The sequence below is a fragment of the Ascaphus truei genome, chromosome 5, assembly GCF_040206685.1.
Source record: "Ascaphus truei isolate aAscTru1 chromosome 5, aAscTru1.hap1, whole genome shotgun sequence".
In the NCBI taxonomy this organism is placed as follows: Eukaryota; Metazoa; Chordata; class Amphibia; order Anura; family Ascaphidae; genus Ascaphus; species Ascaphus truei.
Window position 1 is genome coordinate 147050258 of NC_134487.1, and position 25890 is coordinate 147076147.

The 25890-nt window shown below is 40.5% G+C and overlaps 1 protein-coding gene across 1 annotated transcript in view; it reads right to left on the reverse strand.

Moving 5' to 3' along the window:
* Window positions 1–743: 743 nt before the first annotated feature.
* The window catches only part of STK32A (serine/threonine kinase 32A), a 193184-nt gene continuing 168037 nt past the window's right edge, over window positions 744–25890 (reverse strand). The window contains exons 8-13 of the mRNA XM_075601025.1: window positions 20883–20980; window positions 18113–18229; window positions 16764–16889; window positions 14980–15108; window positions 5243–5307; window positions 744–2222 (exon numbers count right to left, since the gene is read on the reverse strand). Of these exons, the coding sequence (XP_075457140.1) occupies window positions 2123–2222; window positions 5243–5307; window positions 14980–15108; window positions 16764–16889; window positions 18113–18229; window positions 20883–20980 (635 nt within the window). The 3' untranslated portion in view covers window positions 744–2122. The remainder of the gene's footprint in view (window positions 2223–5242; window positions 5308–14979; window positions 15109–16763; window positions 16890–18112; window positions 18230–20882; window positions 20981–25890) is intronic.

The following is a 25890-nucleotide window of genomic DNA, read 5'->3' on the forward strand; positions in this document are numbered from 1 at the left end:
AGGATTTAGTTACACCACTGCCCTGAAGGATTTTTGAAATGTTGGGGGACCTTTGCTCTTCAGACCTTACTCATCCCCTCCTTGCTTACACACAACACACTTGCCCTTCATTTTACAAGAAAGCACTTAATACACTGCCAACCATCTTTTGACACACTCACACATCATACTCACCCTTTTACTCAATACACAATGCACATTTATCACCCCTTTTTACACAGCACACACCCTTTTTCTTAACCATAAACACCACATTCACCCACCTTCTCTTACTTACACCACATACTTTTCCCCACCCCACAAAAAGCACTAGCCTCCCTCACCCTCCCTACACAAAACCATCACACACCCTCCACTCACTAATCCATTACTTGTTCCCTCTTTCCTCTCACATGTCAGCTGCTCAGCAGGTACATCTGGCACTGTCTGGAGATGAAAACTCTTCTCTCTCCTCTGTGCTCGGCTGAGAGTGGCGAAGCGGATCACAGCCTTTGTGTCTCCAGGCAGCATGAGAGGCGCCCGCTGAGCATCCAGGTGAGTTTTTCCTTTGGGGACCAACACACCAGGGTTTCCCAGCACCCTAGTTGAGAAACTCCCTACACCATACAAACTGAGGAGTATATAAATAATTCTCAGAAGATCATCCACGTGACTCAAAACATTCCCGCAAACCTTCACCGTTTCCCAAACATGATATGCTATGAAAAATACAGATACTGTATTATGAGTAAATGCATCTCGATTTATTTATTGGCTCTACACATCCATAACCCACGCATAGTTGTCCACGTTGTTATGGGCCAGGCTAAAGTCCTACTTTGTCTGTAAAATCCACTGTAACCTCAAAACAGTGAACACTGCAGCCATAACCTGTAAGGGGAAGTGCTGGGGACAAATCCAAAGAAGTAAAAAATGCTTGAGATAGACGCAAGAAAGTTACTGGTTAGAATGTATTCAATTCAAGTCTTCTGGTAAAGTGAATGGAGTCTGTATACAAGGCAAATACAGTCTTCTTCTGACACCATTATTTTCTGCTTGCAGGTAAGTTAGGAAAGCTGTTAATTATCTTTTTTTCACATTTTATTAAGGTTGGTAACAATAACCTTGTACCTTAGATCTGCAAGAGTTTTTTTTTAGAAATAAGTGGTAAAATAATTAATGGAGTGAGACACAGCATTTGGTATGTACCTTTATAGTATGTATCCCATGCAACTCATCTCAACTCAACAGATCAAATTGCACGTTGACGCATAACAGGTGACATTTGAGCTAGGAACATTTGTATATAAATGTGAAGAGAGGTTAAATAAAAAATGTCTCACTTTGCATCATCAAAATTGTATTGGTACACAATTTCCTATGTGTCCCCTAGTGACAATTAGTAAATATGGACAGTCTAGGTGTGCAACATGCTTCCAACTGAGCCCTGGGGACTGTATATGTCACATCAGAAGCATTAACATATTTTTGTGGTATATTTATGGATATACACAGACTACTCAATGATATACATGTAAGACATAAATAATTTCTGAGAACAAGAGAGACTCTAGAATGTTAAAAAATAGAATAAAAATGTGCACATCCATCTTCATTGAGAAATCTCACTTTCTGTTCTTACACACAAGTCTAATCCAGTCTGTGGTAAAACGTCCTTCTCAATGGAGTGAAATGATTGAGTTCTACACAGAAGTTATGGTTTGAAAAGTATGAACAAGGACATCTTATTAATACAAGTTCAAATTGTAGGATGTTTTTTCTAAATGTGAATCAATGCAAAAAAGCATTGGAAGCCGTAAGCAAAATGTTGTGTTGCAAAGAAACTAGCCACTACCAAAAGGAAGATATAGCCCTTTACAGCTGCCTTCTATACAATGTATTTTATCAGGTAATCCTCTAAGTGTAAACAAAACATCTGTAGACCCTGCTGAAAAGACACAAAGATTGTACTCCACTGTACATTTGAGGCTGCAAAGGTATTATCATTAGAAAACCATTTCATTTCTCCAAGTCCATGGCCACTTAATTCTAGACTCTTTTATGCATTGTTGTACTCATCTCCACTAGACGAGTCAATCCTAAATTGCAATGGCCACAATACCATTGATTGAAAATTTGGAGATTATAACTGTTGTAGATTATTATTCTTTCCATCTTCATCTTCTTCTTTGGTTTGGACTACCGTTAGGTTTTCTTGGTTTTCATTGAGGTCTTGTCTGCTCCTATAAAGGAAACAAAGAAACATTCAAAGTCAACTTGTAATTCAACCAGAGAACCCCTTTATTTAGGAAAAAAAGGTCAGGAAGGCTATAGGAATTGGGGGAGATGTAGCTATGGCTGCCATCATAACTCATTACTTAATATGTGAAGTGCTGCAATATCTTCCTACTTCTGGACTATGGATTTAAGCAATAGCCCTGCTTCTGCAACTCAGACAGAAGCCTAGAGATACTGTAACTATTTTTGAAGTGGAAGAAGCTGCAATCCAAATACTTATTTGACACCAATGTTATTCTATATTACATCCCAATATCTCAGGGAACTTCTGCTCAGAGACCCTAGTGTTACAATATAGGCATGAATGCACTTGGAATTGTGAGAAAAATACAAGTAATAAAAATCCTGCCCCTACCATTTTTGAATATGGAGTTTTCAAGAGATGAACACACTTGTATGGCTATTACTAGATTCAATTATGTGCTGCTTTGATTGTCCCCCCTGTACTGGGATTCCACTGCCTAGAGTTTGAACTTGGATAGACTTGCCTGTTCAACATACAGCGGCTGATGATACTGATATAACCTATGGACCTGATGGAGATATTGAATCAATGGTTGGTATGTAATGTTGAATGGGTTAAAAAACAATTTTAATTGGAGAAATCCTCAAATATTTTTATTTTATTTGAGGATTTCTCCAATTATTTATTTTATTTGAGGATTTCTCCAATTAAAATTGTTTTTTAACCCATTCAACATTACATACCAACCATTGATTCAATATCTCCATCAGGTCCATAGGTTAAATCAGTATCATCAGCCGCTGAGTGCTCTCACTATAGGGGTTCTTCTTCTCCTTGTTGTTGATCAATATTTCCCCTGATTGTAGCACCTGTGTCTGTGGCAGTAGCGAGGGCTCCCTCCACCCCTTCCCCTCCCCCATCCCTGGTGATATATCTGTTCAACAAACATTGTGATTGATTCAATGTTATGCTATCCTGGGATTACCAGCTCTATTTTAGATTACATGGTCTAGTGAAATATATGTAGCTTTATATGTGTGCATTTCTCTGCTCTATAGACAGTAATTTTCTGATACTTAACATTTTTTGAGTGTGACAGTGCTTGTATATTTCTGTGTAAATCAGAGTGGACTTATCTCTTGACAGATTCAATTTTGGATACATCTAATATCGGAATTTACACATCTTGGTGTGTTGTATACCATGTAATCCAAACTGAGGGAGGAGTGAGTGGTCGGATCTAAGGGAATTACCACAGGCCCCAGGGGTCTGTGTGAACGGACTGAAGGAGAGGCTTCCTGCCCCAAAACGTTGCCCCCCTCATCCTACCATATTTATCTTTCCCACTGTTGTCTTATTCCCCCTCTTTTCCCCCCTCCCTTCCCCACCTCCTTTGTATCTTTCCTCTTCCTTCCCTTCCCCCTCCCCTCCCACCCCATCATGTTTGGTTGGTACTGTGACGGTAGGGCTAGCTGGCATCACAAAACTGGGATGAAGCCCAGCTAGCTACCCCTAAATCTATTTCACTTGGCCACCTTTGTAAGGCTTATTTTGGCCAAATGTACTTTAAATATCTGGGGAAGAACAGGGAATGTGTAAATATATTTCCATGTCTGTAAGAATGTATTTCAAAGTCTGTATTTGTTATTCCCTGTAAATGCAATCCCACAGTTTAGTGAAACAACATTGTTCTGTGATGTGATTTGGGATTCAGCCCTGTAAAATGTTAATTGGATTATGTGTACATTAGTTTAGAGGGGACTCTGATTTAATCAGGGACGGGGATGGATTCTTAGCATGCCCTCTGGCTGTTGTGGCACCAACCTAATCAATGCTCTGATTGTCCAGCAGCCCCTCCCATGTAAAGGATAGCCACAGAGGGCTATATAAGGGGTGCTGCTGATCAGAGAATGAGATCTACCTTCAGAGAGCATCTGAGAGCAAGAGAGGCTAACACAGACTGAGAGACACTCTGGAAAGGAGTGTGGAGATTTCCTTAGAGAGGCTAACAGAGGAAGAGACTCTCTGGGAAGGAGTGTGGAGATTCCCTCAGAGGACCATCTGAGAGAGACACTCTGGGAAGGAGTGTGGAGATTCCCTCAGATGACTATCTGAGAGACAGAGAGACTGAGAGACATTCTGTGAAGGAATTTGATCTTTACAGTGACCAGCTGGAGATGTATCTCAGAGATCAGTGTGATCAGCCCTGTGAGATCTGGCTGAGGAGCGGACAGGACAAGCCTTCTTGAAGCAGGCCCCTGTACCTAGCGAGGCTAGAGTCTACTCCCCAGGCCCCAGCTGGTATTGTATCTTGTTTTGTACATCTTCGTTTTGTCTGCTGGCGTGCCAGAATAAACCCCATTTTATTCAACAACTTTGTCCTGTCTGGTGCTAGTGATCCTGGTGATTTTGGTGTAAAAGTACTGGTCTCCTGTGACAGGTACCTTTTGAGTAACCCTTGTTCACAGTGTCCATATATAGCATTGTATGTAGCATCTGTTTTTCAATACATTTTCTCTATTTTGGCAGATACCCAGTGTCCAATCTTTATTTACATAGTGTGCTGGGAATCTCTGTATTTAATTGTATTATATTGAGGAGGGTTTAGGGTCCCTCCACTAATTCTCCTTGCACCTACCTCACACTTCTACAATGTATTACTTTTGGAGTGCTGCCTATACTCCATATATTTTGTAGTTTTAGAATACTGTCCTAGGCCCCAAATATGATATCTTCAGGGCACAGATTAATTGTCAATGTAATTTCAAATATAGTGGTTCATACACTGTTAGAGCACTGCATATAACTGATTATTATGTATGTACACATACTGTAGGTTTGATGTAATAAAGACAGACTAAAAAGGGAAGATTTATTTGTGAAGGTGCTTTGTCCATACACTGGCTTTAGCCTAAAAATGACTACAGTATATCAGGTAGAAAGCTAAATACTTTGCATGTGACCAATATATAAGTAAGACAAAGACTATCTTGCACTTACTTTTCTCGGTTGAAAACAATGAATTCTCTCTCCACTGAGTCCAAGTGTGTCTGCAAATTCCCATTCTTCAATAACGCATACAATGCAACATGAATATAAAAGTAATTAAAACGTCAAAATCTTAGAAACTGTATTGTGAACAAAACATAAGGAAATGATAACTGAGCTTAACTGCATCCAATTTTGCTTAAAGTGCAAACATGATTCTGGTTTTGCTCCACCATTTGTAACCTTGAGAGTAACTGAATCTTTGCATTGATAAAAAGGAAAATTCTCAAGCACAAAAAGCATTTGCTAATCTCCAATACCCACAATAACCACAGCCAAAATGACCATTATCTACTCAAATTAGGAGCAGAATATATGTATATTTCTATGGAATAATATTACAATAAGAAACCCACATTTGTTTGATGTAGATGGCACTTTTATAATTTAATTAATGTTTTAGTTACAGCATAAGATTAAGAACCACTTAAGTTAAGTGCCTTTCAAATCCATCATCAGTGTTTTACATTTTCTCGAACGTTTGTTGCCATCATCTATCAAATTGTATGTGCTGTAAGCTGGCACGGGATCTTTTCTTCACTTGCCAAATACATTTCTTTTTAATGAAACCGTCAGAAAGAATATAACAAGCTGGAAATAAAAAGAACAGCTAAACATTGCATTTTTAATACTATGGGGGTTATTCATTAAACTGCGATAGTGCCGATTCGTGCACTATCCCACGTAAACTCCCACTGAAGTCAATGAATGACCCCGTATGTCTCATCGCTGATCTAGATAACTGTACTGTTTTAACATGGCTTAATGGGAGTAACATTTTGATACACTGTAATGCACAGCTGAAGGTACAACATTTGATACAGTACAATTTTCAGTGTCCCTACACTAATACATTTCATATTGTCTTCAGTAAGTAGAACTCTCATTCTGTGATCTGATTACACATCTTTTGATAATAGACTATACTGTACCTATGAAATCTTAGCAAAAATGTAGAGTGGGCCGGAGGCGAAGATTAATGTCACTCACTTCCTGCTCTATCACTTCATATAATCTACAAGAACACAAGCAAATACTGCCAGAGGGGGAATAAAACATTTACCATTATGCCTTTGTTCAGATGCTGTTTACTTCTACAGTACTTTTTTCAGCTCAACAAGTTAATTCACCTTGCAGAAAAGTTATTTAGTGACTCTCCATAAATTATTCTAGCTTTAGTCAACAGTGCACTCTAAAATAAAATCTAATGGGTAATTTGCTACCCATTAATTAGACTTTAATCCGCATGAATCCAAATGAGCATTTTAGATCAAATTGGTACATTAATTAAGTAAGTCAATAGTTCACTTAATTGATTATACGTTTGTTTGTGCCATTGGAGTACCTTTGATGCCTTTGTCAAGTGGGATTCCAACACACAGATTATAATTATTTTTTTCTTTCTTAGTTCTAAGGCTGCAATTTATTAACATTACTAACCTTGACATATTTCTTGGTACAGAACCTCTTGGTTACACATTATTGGCCAAAATATAAAAAATCAGCCCACCAGGTATGAGAAATACCAAATGAAAGATCCTACACATTAATTTAAGGAGTCTGTAGATCAATGAACATTTGTTCTGATGTACTGATCATCACTTACCTATACCTCAACCCTTGCGGGTTGGGGGGGAGCATTGTGAGATCCTCCCATAACCACCCTTTACAAATAAAAACATACGCGTGGTTGGTAGAAACAGGTCAAAGCTTTATTACCATTATACACCATAAAACCAAAACTAAGGTACCCTGCTAAATTGCTCTGTAAACCATACAAAAGCCAGAGGGATACCCCAGGGTTGTAACAATTTCTTAAGTAGCCACCTAAACACCCCAACCACTGGAAGGACACTACCACACCAACCGCCCAAACCAAGTATGACTACACCTTTCCCAAATGTCTACTGGAGGTACCTTGGACCTCCCCCCATGGAACCAACTTTCCGCTAGGGTGCCTTACCCCTGTAGTGCCTTCTCGCCAACAGGAAGGGTATTTTACTCACTTAAACTTCCCTTGCAGCTCCTACCAAAATGAACAGCATTCTGCAAAGCCGACTGCAAGCTTAGATTGAATATGTGGTTCCCTATATCCGACATATGGACTGCATCACTTCCAAACTGTCCTGCCTGCCAACCATCCAGATCCACATTTCTCCCCACTACAACCCCCCCAGGTCAATCATAATCCCAGCCATCACTCTATTCACTTTCCGTCTGAGTGCTCAATTGCCTTCATACTCTTAGCCCCCCTCTACACAACTCTGGGAGCTATCGCTGACCACACCAAAAAGGGGTTTCCCAGATCTGCCAATACCCATACTAAATCCCTCTGCATAAGCCTAATCAAATCCAATGATTGCACCGCTGTCAGATAATGTCTCTTCACATGCAATACCAACATTCAAGGCAAACCAAAAATACCCATCTGCCTCCACACTTCAGACAAGATCTGTGATACCCTTATACCAAGCTTCCCAAAGCACAAGAACGTAACCACATTTCCCCTAAAATCCAACTGCTCTCCACCATGTATTTCCCCTGCTCTACTCGATGCGTAGTGGACATAGGAGTCCCAGCAAATCAATACGTCTGCCCGGAACCTATAATCAAATAAATTGCACTAACTCACACATGGCCTCATGTTACAGTACTTCTGAACCCAGTAGAAGACCATCTCCACACATGTACACTGTATAATAGCCTTCTCACTATCTCACGAAGACTTATCCCTTGATGTGTATTGTACAAATGCCCTCACAGAGAGCTACTATGTGAGTAACCTTCTGTTACTGTGCTCTATTTTAATACACTAGTGACATTCTACACCATTGTGTTTATTTGTCTTTGTTCCATATGGTCCGTAACATATGTAAAACAAGAGTGGGATTTAACCCTTTGCTGTCCAGTCCCCAGTGAGACCCACTATAGGAGTCCTTCCCTGGGGCAACAAGCATGCCATTTCTCTGTGCTACATGTGAGTGTATACTTATAAGAAGTGTACTTTACCAGCTGCAAGCACCAGACAACATTGCACAATTGTGTGTTTTTCTCTTTTCTTTATTCCATTGTATGTATTCACCGGTTAATTGCGCTCCCTGAAACCTTGCTCCAAAACTACCATTGAGGACCACGAGGGAAGGTCCAATGAAGGTTAAGCAGCATTATACTGGTTGTTATACTCTTTCCTACATATTGCATTGATTGTTATTTATATTTTGTTCACTGTAATTAGTATGTTTTTATCTGGATTTACACTGTCACGGAAGCTCCAAGTGAAAATCTGCTTACCCGTTTGAAGCTACGGGCTGAAAAAAAGCCATGGTTTATTTTCCCCAAATAGGTATCCCTGGTTGTACCTCTGCACTCATCTCCTACATATGGTGTCAGAAGTTGGGATACTAGGTGGCCCCTGAATTTCAAATGGGCCTCGGAGAGCGTCTGGGAAAATGTGTTGTGCTTTTGTTTCCCTACAGTCCCTGTTTACAGTTCCTGCAACAGCTTGAGCAATCAAAACCAAGAACAAAAGTGCAGAAGTGACCAGAATTAAAGAACTACACATCCAGGCAGGAAAGCTATACTGCACGCAACAGTCTGATTGGGGGGACTGCGACAGATGGTGACCCACACAAGGTACTGACTCGGTGACAAAAGTCTGCCACAACATGTGTGCGAAACTGAAAAATAAAATAAAAAAAAATTAGGTTTTTAAAATGGCCGCTCAGAAAAATAAAAAGTCTACAGAGACATCTGTGAGAGCCACAAACTCCGCAAATGAAGTCTACCCACCTGTAGGATTACCAGCTGGGGTTCTAGTTTATAAGGAGATAATCACTGCAATGGCACCTCCCGAGATCAGGGGGAAGAATACACCTGATACCACCAAAATGGAGGGCACAATGTGGTGTTCCTGTAATGAACCCGGCCACATGGAAGAGTGTCCCTTCCGGTCCTATGAAGGTACTGATGATGACGATGTCTCTTATGTGGGCCCAGAAACACGATGCACCCACAAAACACCCCTAGGATGGTAGAGCTGCCTGAACCCTGTACGCACCAAAAAGACATGTCTCTACGACCATTAATATGATTGGCAGGAGCAAGAGCAGTATCAGCTAAATACCAAATATTTCTGCAAGCTAATGCAACTGCAAGAAAAGCATGGTGAATGCAATTAAACTGCTGAAGTTTCAAATAAAGATGACCCCAGTAACCCACATGGGAAGGAATCATCCAAAGTAAAAAGGCGGAAAAAGAAACGAGGTTCTATGCTTACCATTGAAGGGTCAGTCACGTCCGGAGATCGCGCGAAAAAGAAGGGGGTCCGAGATGCCTTGTAGCCTAGAGCAAGTTGAGGATTTGTCCCGGGAATGACAGAATCCCTAGAGGGCCCAAGGCAGAGGTTGTGTACCTAGAAAAAGTGTCTCTCCAGTCCTGATAGGGAGAAATCCTCAACCAACCATACCAGGGAAGCGGAGCTGAACCAAATGAGTGATGATCCCTTGACCAACCATGAAGATGCACTGCAAACAGACCAGGAAAAGTTGTTTAAAGAAGTTCAGGGCAAGCAAAACCTGACACCATGGCCTACAATAGCACCATCTGTTCCAACAGGGTGAAAAACAGATGCCACTGTTGACAGCGTTGGGGATGGGAAATGGTTAACTTACCGCCATGGACGAAGTACAGGAACAACTGTTGACATCTCTGTAGATGGCAAGCACTGAAGTTACCGCCATGGACAAGAAGCAGGAGGAGGCTCAAAGGGAGGTCATCCATCTTGGTAGAGAGCTGGGACGCTCTGAAAGGAGTTTTGTGGCCTCAGTTTGGAGCTCAAAGTCTCTTGGGAAGAGATTTGCAGTCTCCGTGTGGAGCTGGCAGTCTCCTAGAAAGAGTATCACAGTTTCAGTACTGAGCAGGAGGTCTTCCAGGAAGAGATTTATACTCTCAGTACAGACCTGGATGTCTCTCACCAGGAGGTAAGCGACCTCAGGATGGACAGACATCTTCCTGAACATGATGCCTCAAATCAGGTAATCAGCTGTTCCGCACAGAACTGAAAATCTCTAAAAAGGATTTTTCATGGTCTCGTGGCGAAGCTGGGAGTCTCTCAAACAGATGTTCGCAATCTTAGTATGGAGCTAAAAGTCGATGCCAGGAGACCTGTAGTCTCCACAGAAGTACATAAATGGAAGTAGGACTACTAGGAGGCCCTGAGGGTTGTAGAGACTCTGGAAAGGAAGAATAGAAATCTGACAGAGGAGGTTTCAGACCCGGCTTATCAAGCCATCAAAGGAGTTAAGGAGAATCAACAACTCCAACGAGGAAAGTTTGAAGTACAGTTAGCACTAGAAGAAGCGGAGGGCGCTCTTCACCAGCAAAAGAACAAATCCCAGTGTATACAATAGGAACTCTCGCAGATCAGAGCAGACTCTGAAAGAAAGAAGAGCAGCATGCTAACCCATCGGAAATATGGCCAACCTGTCATCCATGGAAAATTGGAGAGGGAAAGTTACCTGTCAAAACGCACCGTGACGCTTGTCAGACAGGCTGCTTATCGAGGAATGAAAACTCACCAGCTTTATAAATAAAGCAGCCCGCTTTCTCTAATCAATGTGGAGAATGCAACTACAAACAATCAGTAATTGTAGTCCACTCAAATGTTCGGAAGTGTCTGCAGCAAAGATACTATAGGAATATTAAGGAAGCTGCTTGTGTGATTTAGTCCAGACATAAGTCTCACTGTATGTTGCAACCAACCAAGTTGTGCATTGCTATATGCACATCCACAATACAGTCTCAGTACTACAACCGGTGTTACATAAAACCCAGAACAAAATGACCGAATTTGGACTGAGAAGAACAATACAAATCCAGTCCTCTTACAGTACCCACAGGGCAACAATCAGTTTCCTTATGATGAAAATAGCCAATATAGAGATTGAGTCTTTGGCTAGATTAAGACAGAATGGTGTCGGTGATCATTCCTCTAAAGATGCAACCATAGTTACCCACTCAACTGTTCAAGGGAAAAAAGCACAAGACTACAGACTTGAGAACTGCAAAAGGAGAACGACAAAAAGACTATTATATTGGAATTTAGTAATACTAAACCACACACAAATGACCCCTCAATGGATAAGGGATTGGTAATTTTTGCAGGGTAAGCCCATGAGGGTTAAGGAAGCTGTAGGCTGTGGTCCCCTGGTACAGAAGGGGCTTCCAGATGGCGCTACTGCAGTAGAAATGCCCAGCCAGACATCACTGAGGACTTCCCCACATGTTGAAGAATCGGTCAGATTAGAAAAAGTAATACGTCAAGAAAGGGAGGCCCAAGACGATAAATCTACCGACTACCAAACAGATGCTATGGGGGGTCAATCAGAGTGGATAAAAACTTTGCCCAGGTTGAACCACCTGGGATCATTGATGCTGAACCAGATGCAGGTGATCAACCCAATCTCAATGAAGAAAATATCACCTAACACATGGAAAAACGTCTTGCCAAGCGGTTAAAAGACTTGGTAAAGTGGAAAAAGGAGCTGGAGCCCAGAGTCCTCTACAGAGATGAGAAATCTAAGCACATAATGGAAAACCTGTCCTTGAAAAAAGTCCTCCTCGAGCGACCAAAGAGCACAGAATTCAAGCGCATACAGGAAAAAGACCCTGGTTCGCAGGACCAGGCACAAGGACCACGTATCGGGTGTCATCTTCAACCACAGCCACATATCGGGCCCATGAACTGTTAGAAAAATGGCAACATTCACTGGGTAAAATCAGGAATGCCAGAGGGTGGCACAAAGGTGAACCCCCAAAATATTGCGAGGATTGAAGGCACCTGGAGAAAGGGCTCCAGTCCAAGAGTGACTGAGGATTTTCACCCTCCAACCATTTTTGTCTCGAGCCGCAGCCACATCTGAAGAGAGAGAGTGGACAGGTGGGCTTCAGCCGTGGCTATCCCGAGCTGCCCACAAATGGGGGAGGTATTTAACTGGACCTTTTACCAGTTTAAAAAGGCAGTACATATAGAGCCTGTCTGTGACTTACGAGTCCAGCAGGGAGCTAGTTAATTGTAGCTACAGATGTAGTCACCAGTATCGGATGACTTGCCTGGGAAAATACTGTGGCTATCTCACAGTAAATGCTGCAACATTTCTGTGAGATTCTGCAGCCATCTAATGACTAATGGCCCATCAGATTAACATGGCGGGGTCCCTGCAGTCCCATTCAGTGTAAATGGGACCTTCAGGGACCCCCACTCTGTTAATCCGATGGCCATTAGCCTGGCGGCAGTGATCTCACAGAAATGTTGCAGTTTACTGGGAGATTGCCCCAGATTTTCCAAGGCAAGTCATCGGATACTGGTGGCTGCATCTGTAGAGTCAATTAGCCAGTCTCCACATGGCTCATAGAGCAGCTTTAAATGTGTGCTGCACAAACTGCATAAATCTCTTGAGCACAGGGGGCATTGCCAGAAAATATTCCCAGGGAACCAGCCCCATTCCAGGATGCAGCAGTGGGTGGCTACCCAACGGAAACCAACACAGACCTGGAGTCTTTGGGGGTCAGAGGTTGGCAAGAGGCCTCTCCTCCCAGCCCTGCAGATAGGGACTGGGAAGTGAGTCAGCCCTTACAAAGGGATAGGTTGTTTGTTTATTTGTGTGCTTCATTAAAGGTGTATTGTTTGAAGCTACAGGCTGAATAGAAGCCATGGTTTAGTTTCTCCCTGGTTGTACCTCTGCACTTGTCTCCTACAGTCATCCTCCGCTGCTCCTCCTCCGGAAAAGGCTCTCTCATCTAGGCCAGCCTCCAAGTCTGCCATTGCACATCCCACGATCCATCAGCCAGGCCGCGCCTCTTCTCTCCTACTCATCAGGCAGTCATGTTGTTCTTTACCCAGGGGCTCTGGGCCTTGCTTTCTGCTTGCATTTCCATCAAATGTAAGAAAGAGTTCCCTCTATTTGACCCGGGTTGTAAATCCAGTATCTCAGACCTCGATCAGATTTTTAAGCTATTTAAATGCAGAATTAACACATCACCAGGTATAGTACTGTTTGTGCAATGTGAAGATACTCACAAACTTTCCCCAAACTGCAAGCTTAAGCACAGGGGAAAAAGTGAAGGAATATACCTTTGTACCTTGATACAAGACACACACGATAAAAATGATACCACACTTTGCCTCAATTTTACTCCAAAACTGTGGCAATATATCATCCCCTAAACCTTTCCCATGTCTCATGAGCAGATGAGACACAATTATACATTCGTTCTGCAGAGTATTAAGAAGCCTCCACAACAAATAGTGTGAGTTGGTCAATGTGTGCACAACCCAAATATTTTTGGGAACTTTTTATTTGCCGTACAAAAGAAGTCACATTCGCTTATATAGTACAAGTAGTTCATCCTCATCATTGTCCTTTACATATCCACTGTGTTCTTAAATGTTAAATCATCAAGCTTGTCCAAGCAGACACAATTTTATCCTAATAATTCTAACATTTACTACATAGCAGAATTTATATTTATTTATTAACTAAAAATAGAATTTGGTAACACAAGCCAAAATCTACAACAAATGTTCAACACATACACTAAAAACCAAAATATTATCGTCTGCATATGGCTATGTGTATATACAGATGCACCGGCCATTATTCAAACAAATCACGGTGCCATTTTCGTGTGCGCTGCTGTACTCCACACGGCATTAACGCCGCCAATCGCCCCAGGCACACGTGTTTATCGTGGATGCTTTGTTTGAATTTCATGGATTGTGTGCAATTAAATGCAATTAAAAGAATGAATTGTCATGTGTACAGTACTGTGCTACTGTAAACAAAAGGGGTACCGGCGCCTTGAAAGATTGAGGAACTGCAAAGTCACCTCCTTGGACATTCATCCTCCTTTCTTGAATTCTCAGGTCTATTATCCATTTGGACTTTCAAGGCGCCGGTATCCCTTTTGTTTCTTGTATCCAATTCTGATTGTGCTATCAAGTTCCACCAGGCAGCCTAGTACCCCAATAGGGGGTCCATCCCTAGCTAGGGCCTATTATATATTATTGTCTCCTTAGCGCTATTTCTACATCACTCTTTTTTTACTGTGCTACTGGGTCAATTTCAGGTATTTAAAAACCAGAACACTAAAATGCCATTTTCTGCACTCGCGTCTAAAGGTGGTACGGTTGGAAGAAATGGCACGCCATGACATGGGTATTCCGAGGTATACACCGCGTGAGGTGTTTCAATAACGGCTGCTGCATTTGTAAGACCTAATTTATAAACATTATATTAACTACAGTAGTAAGAGGAGTACAGGGAAATCTTATACAAATGAGTTATGTAGATAACAAAAAGCTTTACAAATTGCTCATTCAATGTCTTGTGGCTCAGCGGAACTATATGGCAGGGATAGACTAAGTCTAGTTTATTAAATTCATAGTTTCCTGAGCCAAGCAAGGTGAACACATGAAGTGTATACAATCAAATCAGTTTTTGCTGTGTTTGATCACTGAGCCCAAATCAATTATGCTGAAAGGTGAATATTAAAACAGGAGCATGATGAGAAGTGTACTAAGGATATGTTGCTTTAAGTACAGCAGCATTCCAAATTCTTTTGTTCGCTATACTCCTTAAAAACACTTGGGGCAAAAAAAAAGTCTACAGTTCTAAGTTACACTTACTCACCAGTGCAGAGCGACTTTTCCCAGTGTCCTTAATTCTTTTTGCTAACCGCTTCTTTTTCTTGTGCAGAGGTTTAGATTCTAGTATCATTTCTTCAAGTTCAAATGTTGGGTCACAATTAAGCCGACCTTTCTGTCATGAGAAACATGAAACATGATAAGCAGAAACAACTATTCACCATTGATTTTAATTCCTTCTTCCTAATTTTATGTCTTGAACTATTCTTCAAGTGTTGCTGTGAAAAGCTTTGGTGACATGTTGTCTCCATGCTCCCGTCCCTTCCAATCCTTATCATGCTGTTGTCTTCATGTAATCTAATGGTTGATGTGGCATTCTCATAAATGCTCCTTATGACATAAATGTACCGTATGCGCCTTCAACACTTTTCTTAAGGCATTTAAAATCGCTGAGGTGTAGACAGAATCTAATGCTTTTTCGTAATCTATAAATCTGAAGAGGAGTGGTAGATCCTATTCATTACTTCTGGAAATCACTTCTTACAACTTGAATGTGAGTCATTGTGTTCTATCTACTGCAAAATCCCCCTTGTTCTCTAGGCTGGGCCAAACCCTGGGTCTGTGGTAGCCAATTAGTGAGTACAGTATCTTCATAAAAATCTTGTAAGTAGGCTGATTGGTCTCTAGTATGATGTACTACTATTCCAATCAATGGGTACAGGGTGGGTATAGTGGGTCCCGAGTGGATGGTTAGGCCTCCCGGGTGGGTAGTGGGGGAGGGTGGTTTTAATTACTATAGCGGTTATTAACCGCTAGGGTGATTAAGGGGTTAGGGGCCATTAGATTGTATTTCTGAATGTGTTCTTGCTGGCATCGGAGGACATGGCCCTGCAGTATGCTGACGAGGACGCCCTTCATGATGGCAGGGGTAAGTACAAAGGTTTTTATTTACTTTATTTATGCTGCCTGGCTAATGTTTTGTTTCATAATGGGCAAATGATCTATTATCCATATCTGCATAATAGTTAGTTTGCACATTACTGTACTGTATGTGTTGGGGGGCAGGGGGGAAGTGTATTTATTGAAATGTAGACCAAGTATTTTTCTTACAACACGAATGGTACCGCAGGCCAGCGGGGATCCAGTGAGGACCCCCGAACGCCCGTGGGGACCACCCTGCTCACCTACACTAGTAATAACATTTAATTAAAATGTTTTTATTTCGATCGAGATTTGCGCAGAGAGAGGCGACTCTCTCTCTCTGCAGCAGAATCAACTCGCTGGGTGAGCCCTTTTCAGTTGTCGATCATCTCGTTGCCGGCTACTCGCCATGTTTGCAAATCTTGCTATCAGTTGTATTCGGGGCTTTCTGCATACCATGAAAGCAATGCTGTCAAAAATGACGAATTTAAAACACTGGCAATTTTTACTGCATGAGGCCCTTTGTATTATTTAAGCTTTTGTTTTGCTATTAAAGCTCTTTTTCTAATGGCTGATCGTAGAGCAGTAAATGTGATCAGATTAGAAGTGGCGCACCCTCCACTTCCTTTCACATTACTGGGTGCGGGGAGGGGGGGGCGAGAATATGTGATCACATGGACATGATTCAGGCATTATAAAGTTTAAAGGTTACAATTGTTAGATATAAACATCTCATTTTAACCTCAAACATAACTTTCTATCCATGTTAGGCATGAATTGAGTCAGATTTTCTACAATCAGCTGCCTCACTCCAACTAATGAGGAGTTAGCTCAGTCTTACAAATAATCTTACCGTAGATTAGACAAAGCACTCTCGGCTACGTATCATGAGCAACAATCAGGCCTTACCATTGGGGTAAACTCTGGTAACAGCCTCTTCTGTAGAACAGCATCCCAGTTTACTTCCGACAGATAAGGAAAGTCCTGGACATCTGCCAAGCAGGAAAAACGCTCCTCTGGATTCCTATCCATCAGCTACACAACAAAATAAGCATATTTTGTAATATGGATATATCATGATATTGTAGTAGGTAATAGAGATGAACTAATAGTTTACTGTATGAATCAAAGTAGAAATTAGTAGCTCCATTGCTTTACTGTGTATCAGTATACAACAAAACTATTAGAATAGCGCTTGGCCTATAGTTTTATAATACAACATAGGACAAGTCCTGAGAGGGTGCTTCTAACGTATCGAGGAGTTAGTAGACATCATATCCACTTGTAATAATGAATTCAGCAATGTAATTGGCAGAACGGACCCTGAGGTATAATAAATGCAAAGTCCTTAATACGGCTCTATATTGTGTGGTGTGCCACTGGTGATTCCGTCACTGGACAAACACAGGGATATATATATATATAGTTTTATATACTGTATTAGAATAAAACTTAACATCAAGAGGAAAAGACTATTGATTATATTGATTATGTAATTCAAGAAAATTAAATGGCAAAGCATCCTGGCACCTTCTTGCACATCTCGTCTAGGGATAAATTATTTGTTGGATAGTTTATGTTTGCTTGGAGCAAAACAGTTTATTGTGTCTAACGGGATTGATTCAAACCCTTTGATGTGAATTACTGAATGATACAGAGATAGACAAGCCAGTTGTGACTAGCAAATATTCCAGACTCCCCAGGTAATTGTCCTAAATAACCCCGCCTTGTGATTATGTGAATTACACAGCAAGAAAGAGCACATAGTTAAACCAAGAAGAAAATAAGTGTAACATAAGGAGCTGGAAACATTGAAATTTGTTTCAACACTGGAATTTGTGGTAAACTTAAGAATGGGAAGTCAGCATGACTACTGCAGAAATGACAGATGGTTAATGGACTGAAAAAAGGGAGAGCTGTACTGCTAAAAAAAAATTAAGAGAGCGAAACATAATGCGGAAAAAAAAATTATCCCCATTTATAAACGGCCTTATCAGGGAATAACGATATGCATAATATCCCTCTGCAACTTGATAATGTCACTATTGTTTTTACAGCTACTGCCTGTCTTTCATACTGATGACTCCAGTTTCAGAAATCAAGAAAATAGAATTATAAAGTGCTGCTCCACTCTTCCCATCTGACCTATTTAGGGGACTTGTTTTGAATTCTGAGTACAAAGAGCTTTTTTTTTTTAAGGAATATTGCACTTATGTGTCACTGTATTCTTTGGCATGAAGAAAAGAAGGGTTGCTTACTTTGTGCAGTAAAGAAATGATGTCTTCAGACCAAGCAGGGGGGAAGGTGACAGTGGCTGTGTGAAACACATGCACAATGTCGGTTGCTGCAGTACTGGAGTGGATGTGAAACGGTCTCTGGAAACATAAAATATAGTACAATGATCAATAATGTCATTTGGAAAAGAAAAAAGTGAATATCTTACAATACAGCCATGTTATCTCCTCCTCTTGCCTAATTTATTAAAGCCACAATCTGATTTAACCGAGACAATGTGTCCAATCTCGTAGGCCCATAATATAGTGCGCGCACGGCACCTAAAATTGGCTGTGTTAAAGCCTGGCTTTATATAGTTCGGCCGCGCGCGCGCGGCAGTGAGCGTTGAGCTGGCAAATCGGGGGAAAGACTCTGAATAGAGTGTTTTCGCGCTGCTGCCGCTTGGCATCACATTCTAATACCCAATCAGGATATTATGTGTGTGAGTACTGTGTGTTGTGTGTGTGTGTGTGATGTACGGAAAGCAGTGCCTCTTTACTAGAGCATTATGTCCAGTATATATACACAGTATGGAGAGCTGTCCTGTCCCTGTGCTGGACACGTGTCTCCACAGGCTCGGACCCCCTCGGACATGGCGGTGTTCAGCCGCAGAGAGTTCTATGAGTAGCTTGTTCATGGTTGTGTCATCCCCACGCCACAGCAAGGGCTGGGGCAGATCTGAGCTGCTTCTCGTCTGCCTGGGTTGCAGGGTGCTGTGGAGTCTGGGTGAGACTCTCCCCCTGTGTATACAGCCCCCCATATATACAGAGAAATGAGAGATCCCCTCATATACAGATGCAGCGGCCGTTATTCGAACATGTCACGTGTTCTATACCTCGGAATACCCATGTCATGGCGCGTGATTTCTTCCAACCGTACCACCTTAAGTCGTGAGTGCAGAAAATAGCATTTTAGTGTTGGGGCTTTTAAACACCTGAAATTCACACAGTAGCACAGTACTGTACACATTACAATTCATTCAATTCTGCCACGGATACGCGAAGAATTGCACCCAAAGAAACAGAATCCATGAAATTCAAACAAAGCAACCACAATAAACACGTGTGCCTGGTGTGATTGGCGGCGTGAATGCCGCGTGGAATACAGCAGCACACACGAAAACGGCTCTGTGAAATATTCGAATAATGGCCGCTGCATCTGTATACAGAGACGAGAGATTCCCTGATATATATACACAGAGAGAGGAGAGATCCCCTCATATATACAGAGAGAGAGGAGAGACCCCCTCATATATACAGAGAGAGGAGCCCCCCCCCCCCTTGTAAATACAGAGAGGAGAGATCATTTAGCCATCTTTTATAATATTTGCAAATATACTTTTATATGACAAAAGGAGAAAATACATTTCCTTCAACATTTCCTCAACTCCTGGGGTAAAGGAAAATAAATCATTCTTCCTGGTAATGCACAGGTTATTAAGAATTTATATTAGTGTTAGGGACCCCTGGAAATGTGGTCTGCCGTGCAGTGGCCCAGGGGCTTACAACAATTTTGGCCAAAAATGTTAAACTAAAAGACCATTTTATTTAATAGATATTTATACATATATATTTAGGCACTGTACCGTGTATGGGTTTCAATGGATGTGCACTGAGCTCTGTCTGTGTTTTATGTTCTGTCTCTGGTTTTAAAAATATATATTGCCATGCTCAGTAGCACTCTTCTGTGACACTCATATGCTTATATATATGTTGTGGTTATTTTGGGGGTTCAATAGGAGCTTGTTAGGTGTCCAGTATGTAAAGGAAAACGAATCTGTCAGGGTCTACATTCAATTCACAATGCATGTAACTATACTGAATATAAATCCAAAGTCTAAAAAGAATCCCCCCATAGAAACAGAACTTACAGGGCTTCTTCCCAAGTGAAGCTTATTTTGGGCTATTTGTCCCGTCCTCAAAAAACGTCATGGCCACGCCTACCCGTGCGTGTCATAGCCACGCCTACCTATGCACGTCATAGCCACGCCCATCTGTCGCTCACAGCACTGAACTCTATACACACAAAACGTGAGTTTCACATGCATGAGCTGTAGCAGTCGCGTGCACGAGCTGTAGAAGTCACGCGCGAGCATGCACGTTCGCGGCTACTATAAAACAAGCCTTAAACGGCAAGATTTACATGCGTGGCATTACAGCATATGCATAATACTTTATATCATTATGGAAATTTATAAGGTAGGTCGATATGATACAACTGGTATACAAAGTGGACTTTATTCTATAAGATTGTTTTTCGAGGTCCTTATCGTTGAGGATTGATGATCATTTTCATACAGATATAGAATTAAATTCAATGGATAAAAACGTTAAGGAATTTGTAGTACTGTAAATAGGTTTTTTTTTTTTTTTTTTTTTACTCGAAGAAAAACCATAAGGTAAAAAAATGAACAAATAACAAGAGATCACCACTGCTAACCACTGTTGTTGAACACATGAGACATATTGGAATGCATCTACTGTACAGTATCCTTGGAGATTTTAATTATGGCAAGCCGTTACGAGGTAAATGGTATATGGCAGGGACAGATGAGCCATGGGCTCTACGCAATACACTTTTTTAAGTGATTAGTCTTTAACTACTTGTGTGTTTTATGCTTTTTTTCTAACAAAAATGTGTCAAAGATATACAGTATTGCAACACAATAGTTTCTGAACTTACAATGTACCATACAACCAACATCCATCCATTGAAAAAGACTTTGCGCAAACTATAGAATAAGTTTTAACTTACCCTGCCTCTGAGAAGTTCATAGGTGGTGACCCCCAATGACCACCAATCAACGGAAAATGAATAGCAAATCTGCCCTCTGGGGTAGAACATCTCAGGAGCTGTGTATAACAGAATGTATGAGGACAGTGGGGAAATATCACTGAGGGTACAAGAAGAAATGTGATCTTTCTGTCCTTTAAAAGCCTGTGATCATTCTTAGAAGTTAGATATTTATAAACGACGTAAGCAAAGATATTAACAAAGCCTACCAAACCACATCAAAGGGCAAACCCTACTAGAGCAATGTGATGAGAATTAAAGCCTGCCTTTTTACAAAAGTCTACTTGCAAAAAAAGGGATTTGTTTAATACAGTTCACTGTTTCACAGGATGAATAGGGGATACAAAACAGGTTACTGAAGATAGATACATAGATATACTGCATGTGAATACTAATACATTAGTAATCAATACATCATACAGTAGAAGTTTATTTTTACATGTTTCTTGCTCAGATGAGTCCGTTAAAAAAAAATGTATTTAGTAACTTGTAAGTATGGCCAGGTTCTTGGGTTCGTAATCTGAATTTTGCGAACTTCAAAGTTCATTTGGATGTTCACAATTCAACCAAAAACCCAACAAAAGATCATGCTCAAATAAAAAAGTTTGAAATTCGAATTTCGAAAACAATTTCCATAATTTTAAACAAATCCAAAACCAAACCAAATTGAGCTTTAGCAAAATTAAAACACCAGTGAAAGTGCCTACCCTTAGTAATTTACAGTTACGTTGCTGTTTGCAAGCTGAATAGTATTCAACTTCCAATTTCACTGTGAGACTATAATAATAATAATTTAGAGAAACGGATATTGATGAAAATTCACGTCTCGAACAAAATTTCAGCAAACTGTTGTTGTGTAAATTAAAGGAATTTACACAGACTGCACAGGAAACAAACCAACACGAACACAATGTTCACAGATTGTAATTCATAAAAAAAGTTCGTATTTGCTAATAGATTTTGTTGAAGCAGACCTGTAAACTACTTGATATTTCCAATATAAGAAACTAATGGGGAGCCCCCGCTACTGCTAAATATAATATGTGGGTGATGGTCTTGGGTAGGTGTAGACAGTAGGAGAATAGAAAGAGAAGTAACCCAAATTGAGCACTCAAGCTCACGCTCTGATTGATACACTAAAATATTGGGTATTAAAATGACAAACTTAATGCACACTGGATCTAATGCTGAGTGTTGTTCGTACTCAATATCCTAACAGTAAAGGTTGATGAGAGGTGAAAATTCCAACCACCTACCTAATAGGTGTCCATAGTTCTGTCCATTTGAATTCAGCGGTGTGATCATAGCTAATGTCTCTTTGCATATGTGCTATGAAGATGGACAGGCTGGATAAGGGGGGGGGGGCAAAATGTCCCTCTTAAATTATAAAAAGGGTAGTGTGTCAGAGTGTACTTGTATGTAGAAATAGCTCCTGTTCGTATCAGGATAGTAAGCTACATATATGCTGGGTATGATCCAGTATATTCCATGGGTACAGGGATACCCTCTATAATAATGTTAAAAAACATGATATCACGTCTGGGAATGTGGTGAACCTATACCTCATACGTAGGCAGGATGAGGGGTACAGGAAGACGAAGCAGATAATAAAGTTAAAAGCTGTCCATGATAAGATGACAACGTAGCGGACAGAGAGTTCATTCCATCAGATACCCTTGCTAGATGGCTTGTCCTGAGGTCAAATAAAAGGGGTGAACAGGTATCCCTCATTGGGTCCTCTAGATGCTAGAGTACCAAGTGTGTAGATCCACTTGGATTCCTTCTGTAAGAGGGCTACATCCAAATCACCCCTCCTTTGGCCACTTCAGAACTAATCAATTCCACAGAATTGAATGGCATTGAATAGAATTCCCATTGTGGCAATTATTCACATGCCTAGACAGTGGCTTGTCCATTTTATTTCGGATTGTCCCGATGTGCTCGAGGACCCTCTGCTTCAGACAGCGTTTAGTCTTTCCGACATTTATCTTTCCACACATGCAGATACCCTGATAGATCACTCCAGTGCTTAGATAGTTTATCTCTCCTTCTTTAATCTACAATTAAGCGGATTCCGAGTATATAAGAACCGCATTAGGTAGGTGGTTGGAATTTTCACCTGTCATCTACTTTTACTGTTAGGATCTTGAGTACGAACTACACTCAGCATTAGAGCCAGTGTGCGTTAAGTTTGTAATTTTTATACCCAATATTTTAGTGTATTGTATTAAATAAATCTAGATTGTAATATTTATCACTTATCATTCAGAGCGTGAGCTTGAGTGCTCAATTTGGGTTACTTCTCTTTCTATTCACCTATTTCCAATATAAGCACTGATGAAGAAATATGCAAACAAGAGGACCCTAAACATTTGTTTGACAGGTAATGTTTTAGTGTCCTATCAATATGCAATAAAACTCTCTTCCCTTTACTTGGGAAGATGTCAGCTTCAGTCAAGTCCTCTCCCTGCTTGGTGAGATTTCAGATGAATTCACGTCTGCTTTAGAAAGATGAATGCAGCTGAAATCATCCTGAACAATGAAAAGACGGCTTCACAGCATATTGGAATGGGGCCTCAATGTCAAACTTTCAATGAAAATCAGAAAACATAAAAGTTTACATATTCAAATAAATATATTTGTAATGAATACAAGTTACAAAAACACATTAGCACTCAAATGCATACAACACAAATGTTCTTGGCTACACAAAAGAACAACACACATATTAACATTAGAATACTGTATGTCTAATCAATTGAGTCATGCTGTTGATAAATGGTTGACACTGAGAAAGGGCAGCCTGTCGACTGTTTGACATTGATGAACATACTGTATCTGGTGGCTTTTTGAGAGTACAGTATATCTTCTCTAAGGGAAGAGCTGGCACTTGTGTGATGCTATGAGGTAAGTAAAAGGAAACCCCCAACTCTCCAAGGAGAAGTTTCTATCTCAATCTGATATCTTCCCACCATAGAATTAATTACAGAGTTTATTAGAAAACATATGTTTTATCAGGATTAATGGCTCAGAGCTTTCCAACCTCATTAAAATAATCCTCATCTAATGCTGTGTGCAGAAAGAATAATGGATAGATTCCCTGGCATGGCAATGCTGAAATTAACTTGTAGATACCTTGATGTCATTGAACATTATCAATGAAAATGAAATCTCAAGGACAAGTTCTGAAAGATGTAGCGTGACACAGTACAGAGACAGAAGGGACGTCTTTACACTTTTTCGCTGTTTAAACCCTTTGCAACAAGGAGGGGCCATTGATCTTCAAAGGTGAAAAAACTTTGCAGGAGACAAGGTAAAAAAATGAATGTTGCTAAGAATAGTTGAAACAGTGATGTTTTGACAGGAACTGCAATAACAATACCTACAGTACATTTAGGTACTCAATACATTTTAGTATCATGACTCATAGGGAAACAAACCTGATTGGGTTATAACTTGGTTATAACTTGGATATATAGACAATTAACCGATATTACTGCCAACCAAACACAGGCCACAAACGTCAGCACAATGATCAGCAATGTCTAACAGTTTTACTTAGTGCTTGAAATAAAAAGTACTGTATCCACAACACGGCATCAACTCAGTGGTCTGAGTTAGTTCAATTAGCTCTGATATTGCCCTTTAAAAACGGATGTGTTAGACCCTCAGCTGTAATGTATGTATGTACAGTATGTACATTTTTATTTATATAGTGCCATCCAGGTACACTACATAGCGCTTTACAATACACATTACATAATATTATAACACAATGGGAATAAGCGCTTCAGATATAAAACAATAGGAAAAATAGTCCCTGTCCCAAAGAGCTTACAATCTAAGCACTAGTGACTAGTTTGATAAGATTAAAAGTATATTACAATGAGTTACTTTTTTTACTAGACATTTTTGTCACTCTGGTATCTTACTATATGTTCTCTCCCATCTATAGGCGATTGACACAGATAGCCATCGTGTGATGCTTACTTATATATTTTTTGTACTATGGTAAACTGACTAAATTTGAGTTGAATACCTTGAAAAAAATGACTAGGCCTCAAAGACCTTTTAAGTGCTTATCAGCAAGTCTCTTTAACATCAATACAAGCTATTGGAAAGTACTGTACATTTCCCATATTTAAAAGATCTGGAAACACGTCACATCAGCAGATTAATTTCCAGCTAAAGTAAACTAGAAGCAGAATGTAAGAGTGCAGCAAAGTATTACTTACCCCCTCTCATTTGAGTCTGGATATTTAGTTGCTTGTCCTTGACTCTGTGCACCTACAGTATCTCTTACTTCAATGCATTATGGCTTGGAATGAAATCATTGCTACTTTACCTTTTGCACATCGAATAACTTAGTAAAGAAAAACAAAGCATTGAAGCAGTACAATCTCCTTGGTCACTTTAGGCAAGTGAAAAAATAGGTATTCCAACAGATATTTTAGGGTATGTGAAGCACCTATCACACACAGTTTTGGCCTACCATTGAAACGGATAGGCGTTCTTAAAATGTACCAACATATTACACTATTTAGCTCTTTTATAGTATCCATGTGCCTTCTTACTATTAGGGAGTAGATACAGAGAAGAGTAGTAGGAGGAGACTTATACAGTGCACAGATTTTAAAGGTACTGTATCAACTTTTGTGCCTAGGGCCATTACTTTTCCCCCCTGCAGAAAAAATCTCCACCAGGTCTGAGTATCATAAACTGCTCTGGCTAGTGGATTTGTGTCATATGTGAAAATATAATATGTAAAAAAAACTGCAATAACAATGTTCTTACAGATGCAGCCACTTGTATCTCTAACCTGCCGCAACACATGTGCTGGTGAAATGTGGGACCAAAAGTGGAGCTTTCTCGGCACAGTGCTTCGCATGGGGAATGGCCCATCAGGATTAACACAGCGGGGGTGTCTGCTTCTGAATGGAACTCCCGCTGTGTGAATCCTACCAGGCTG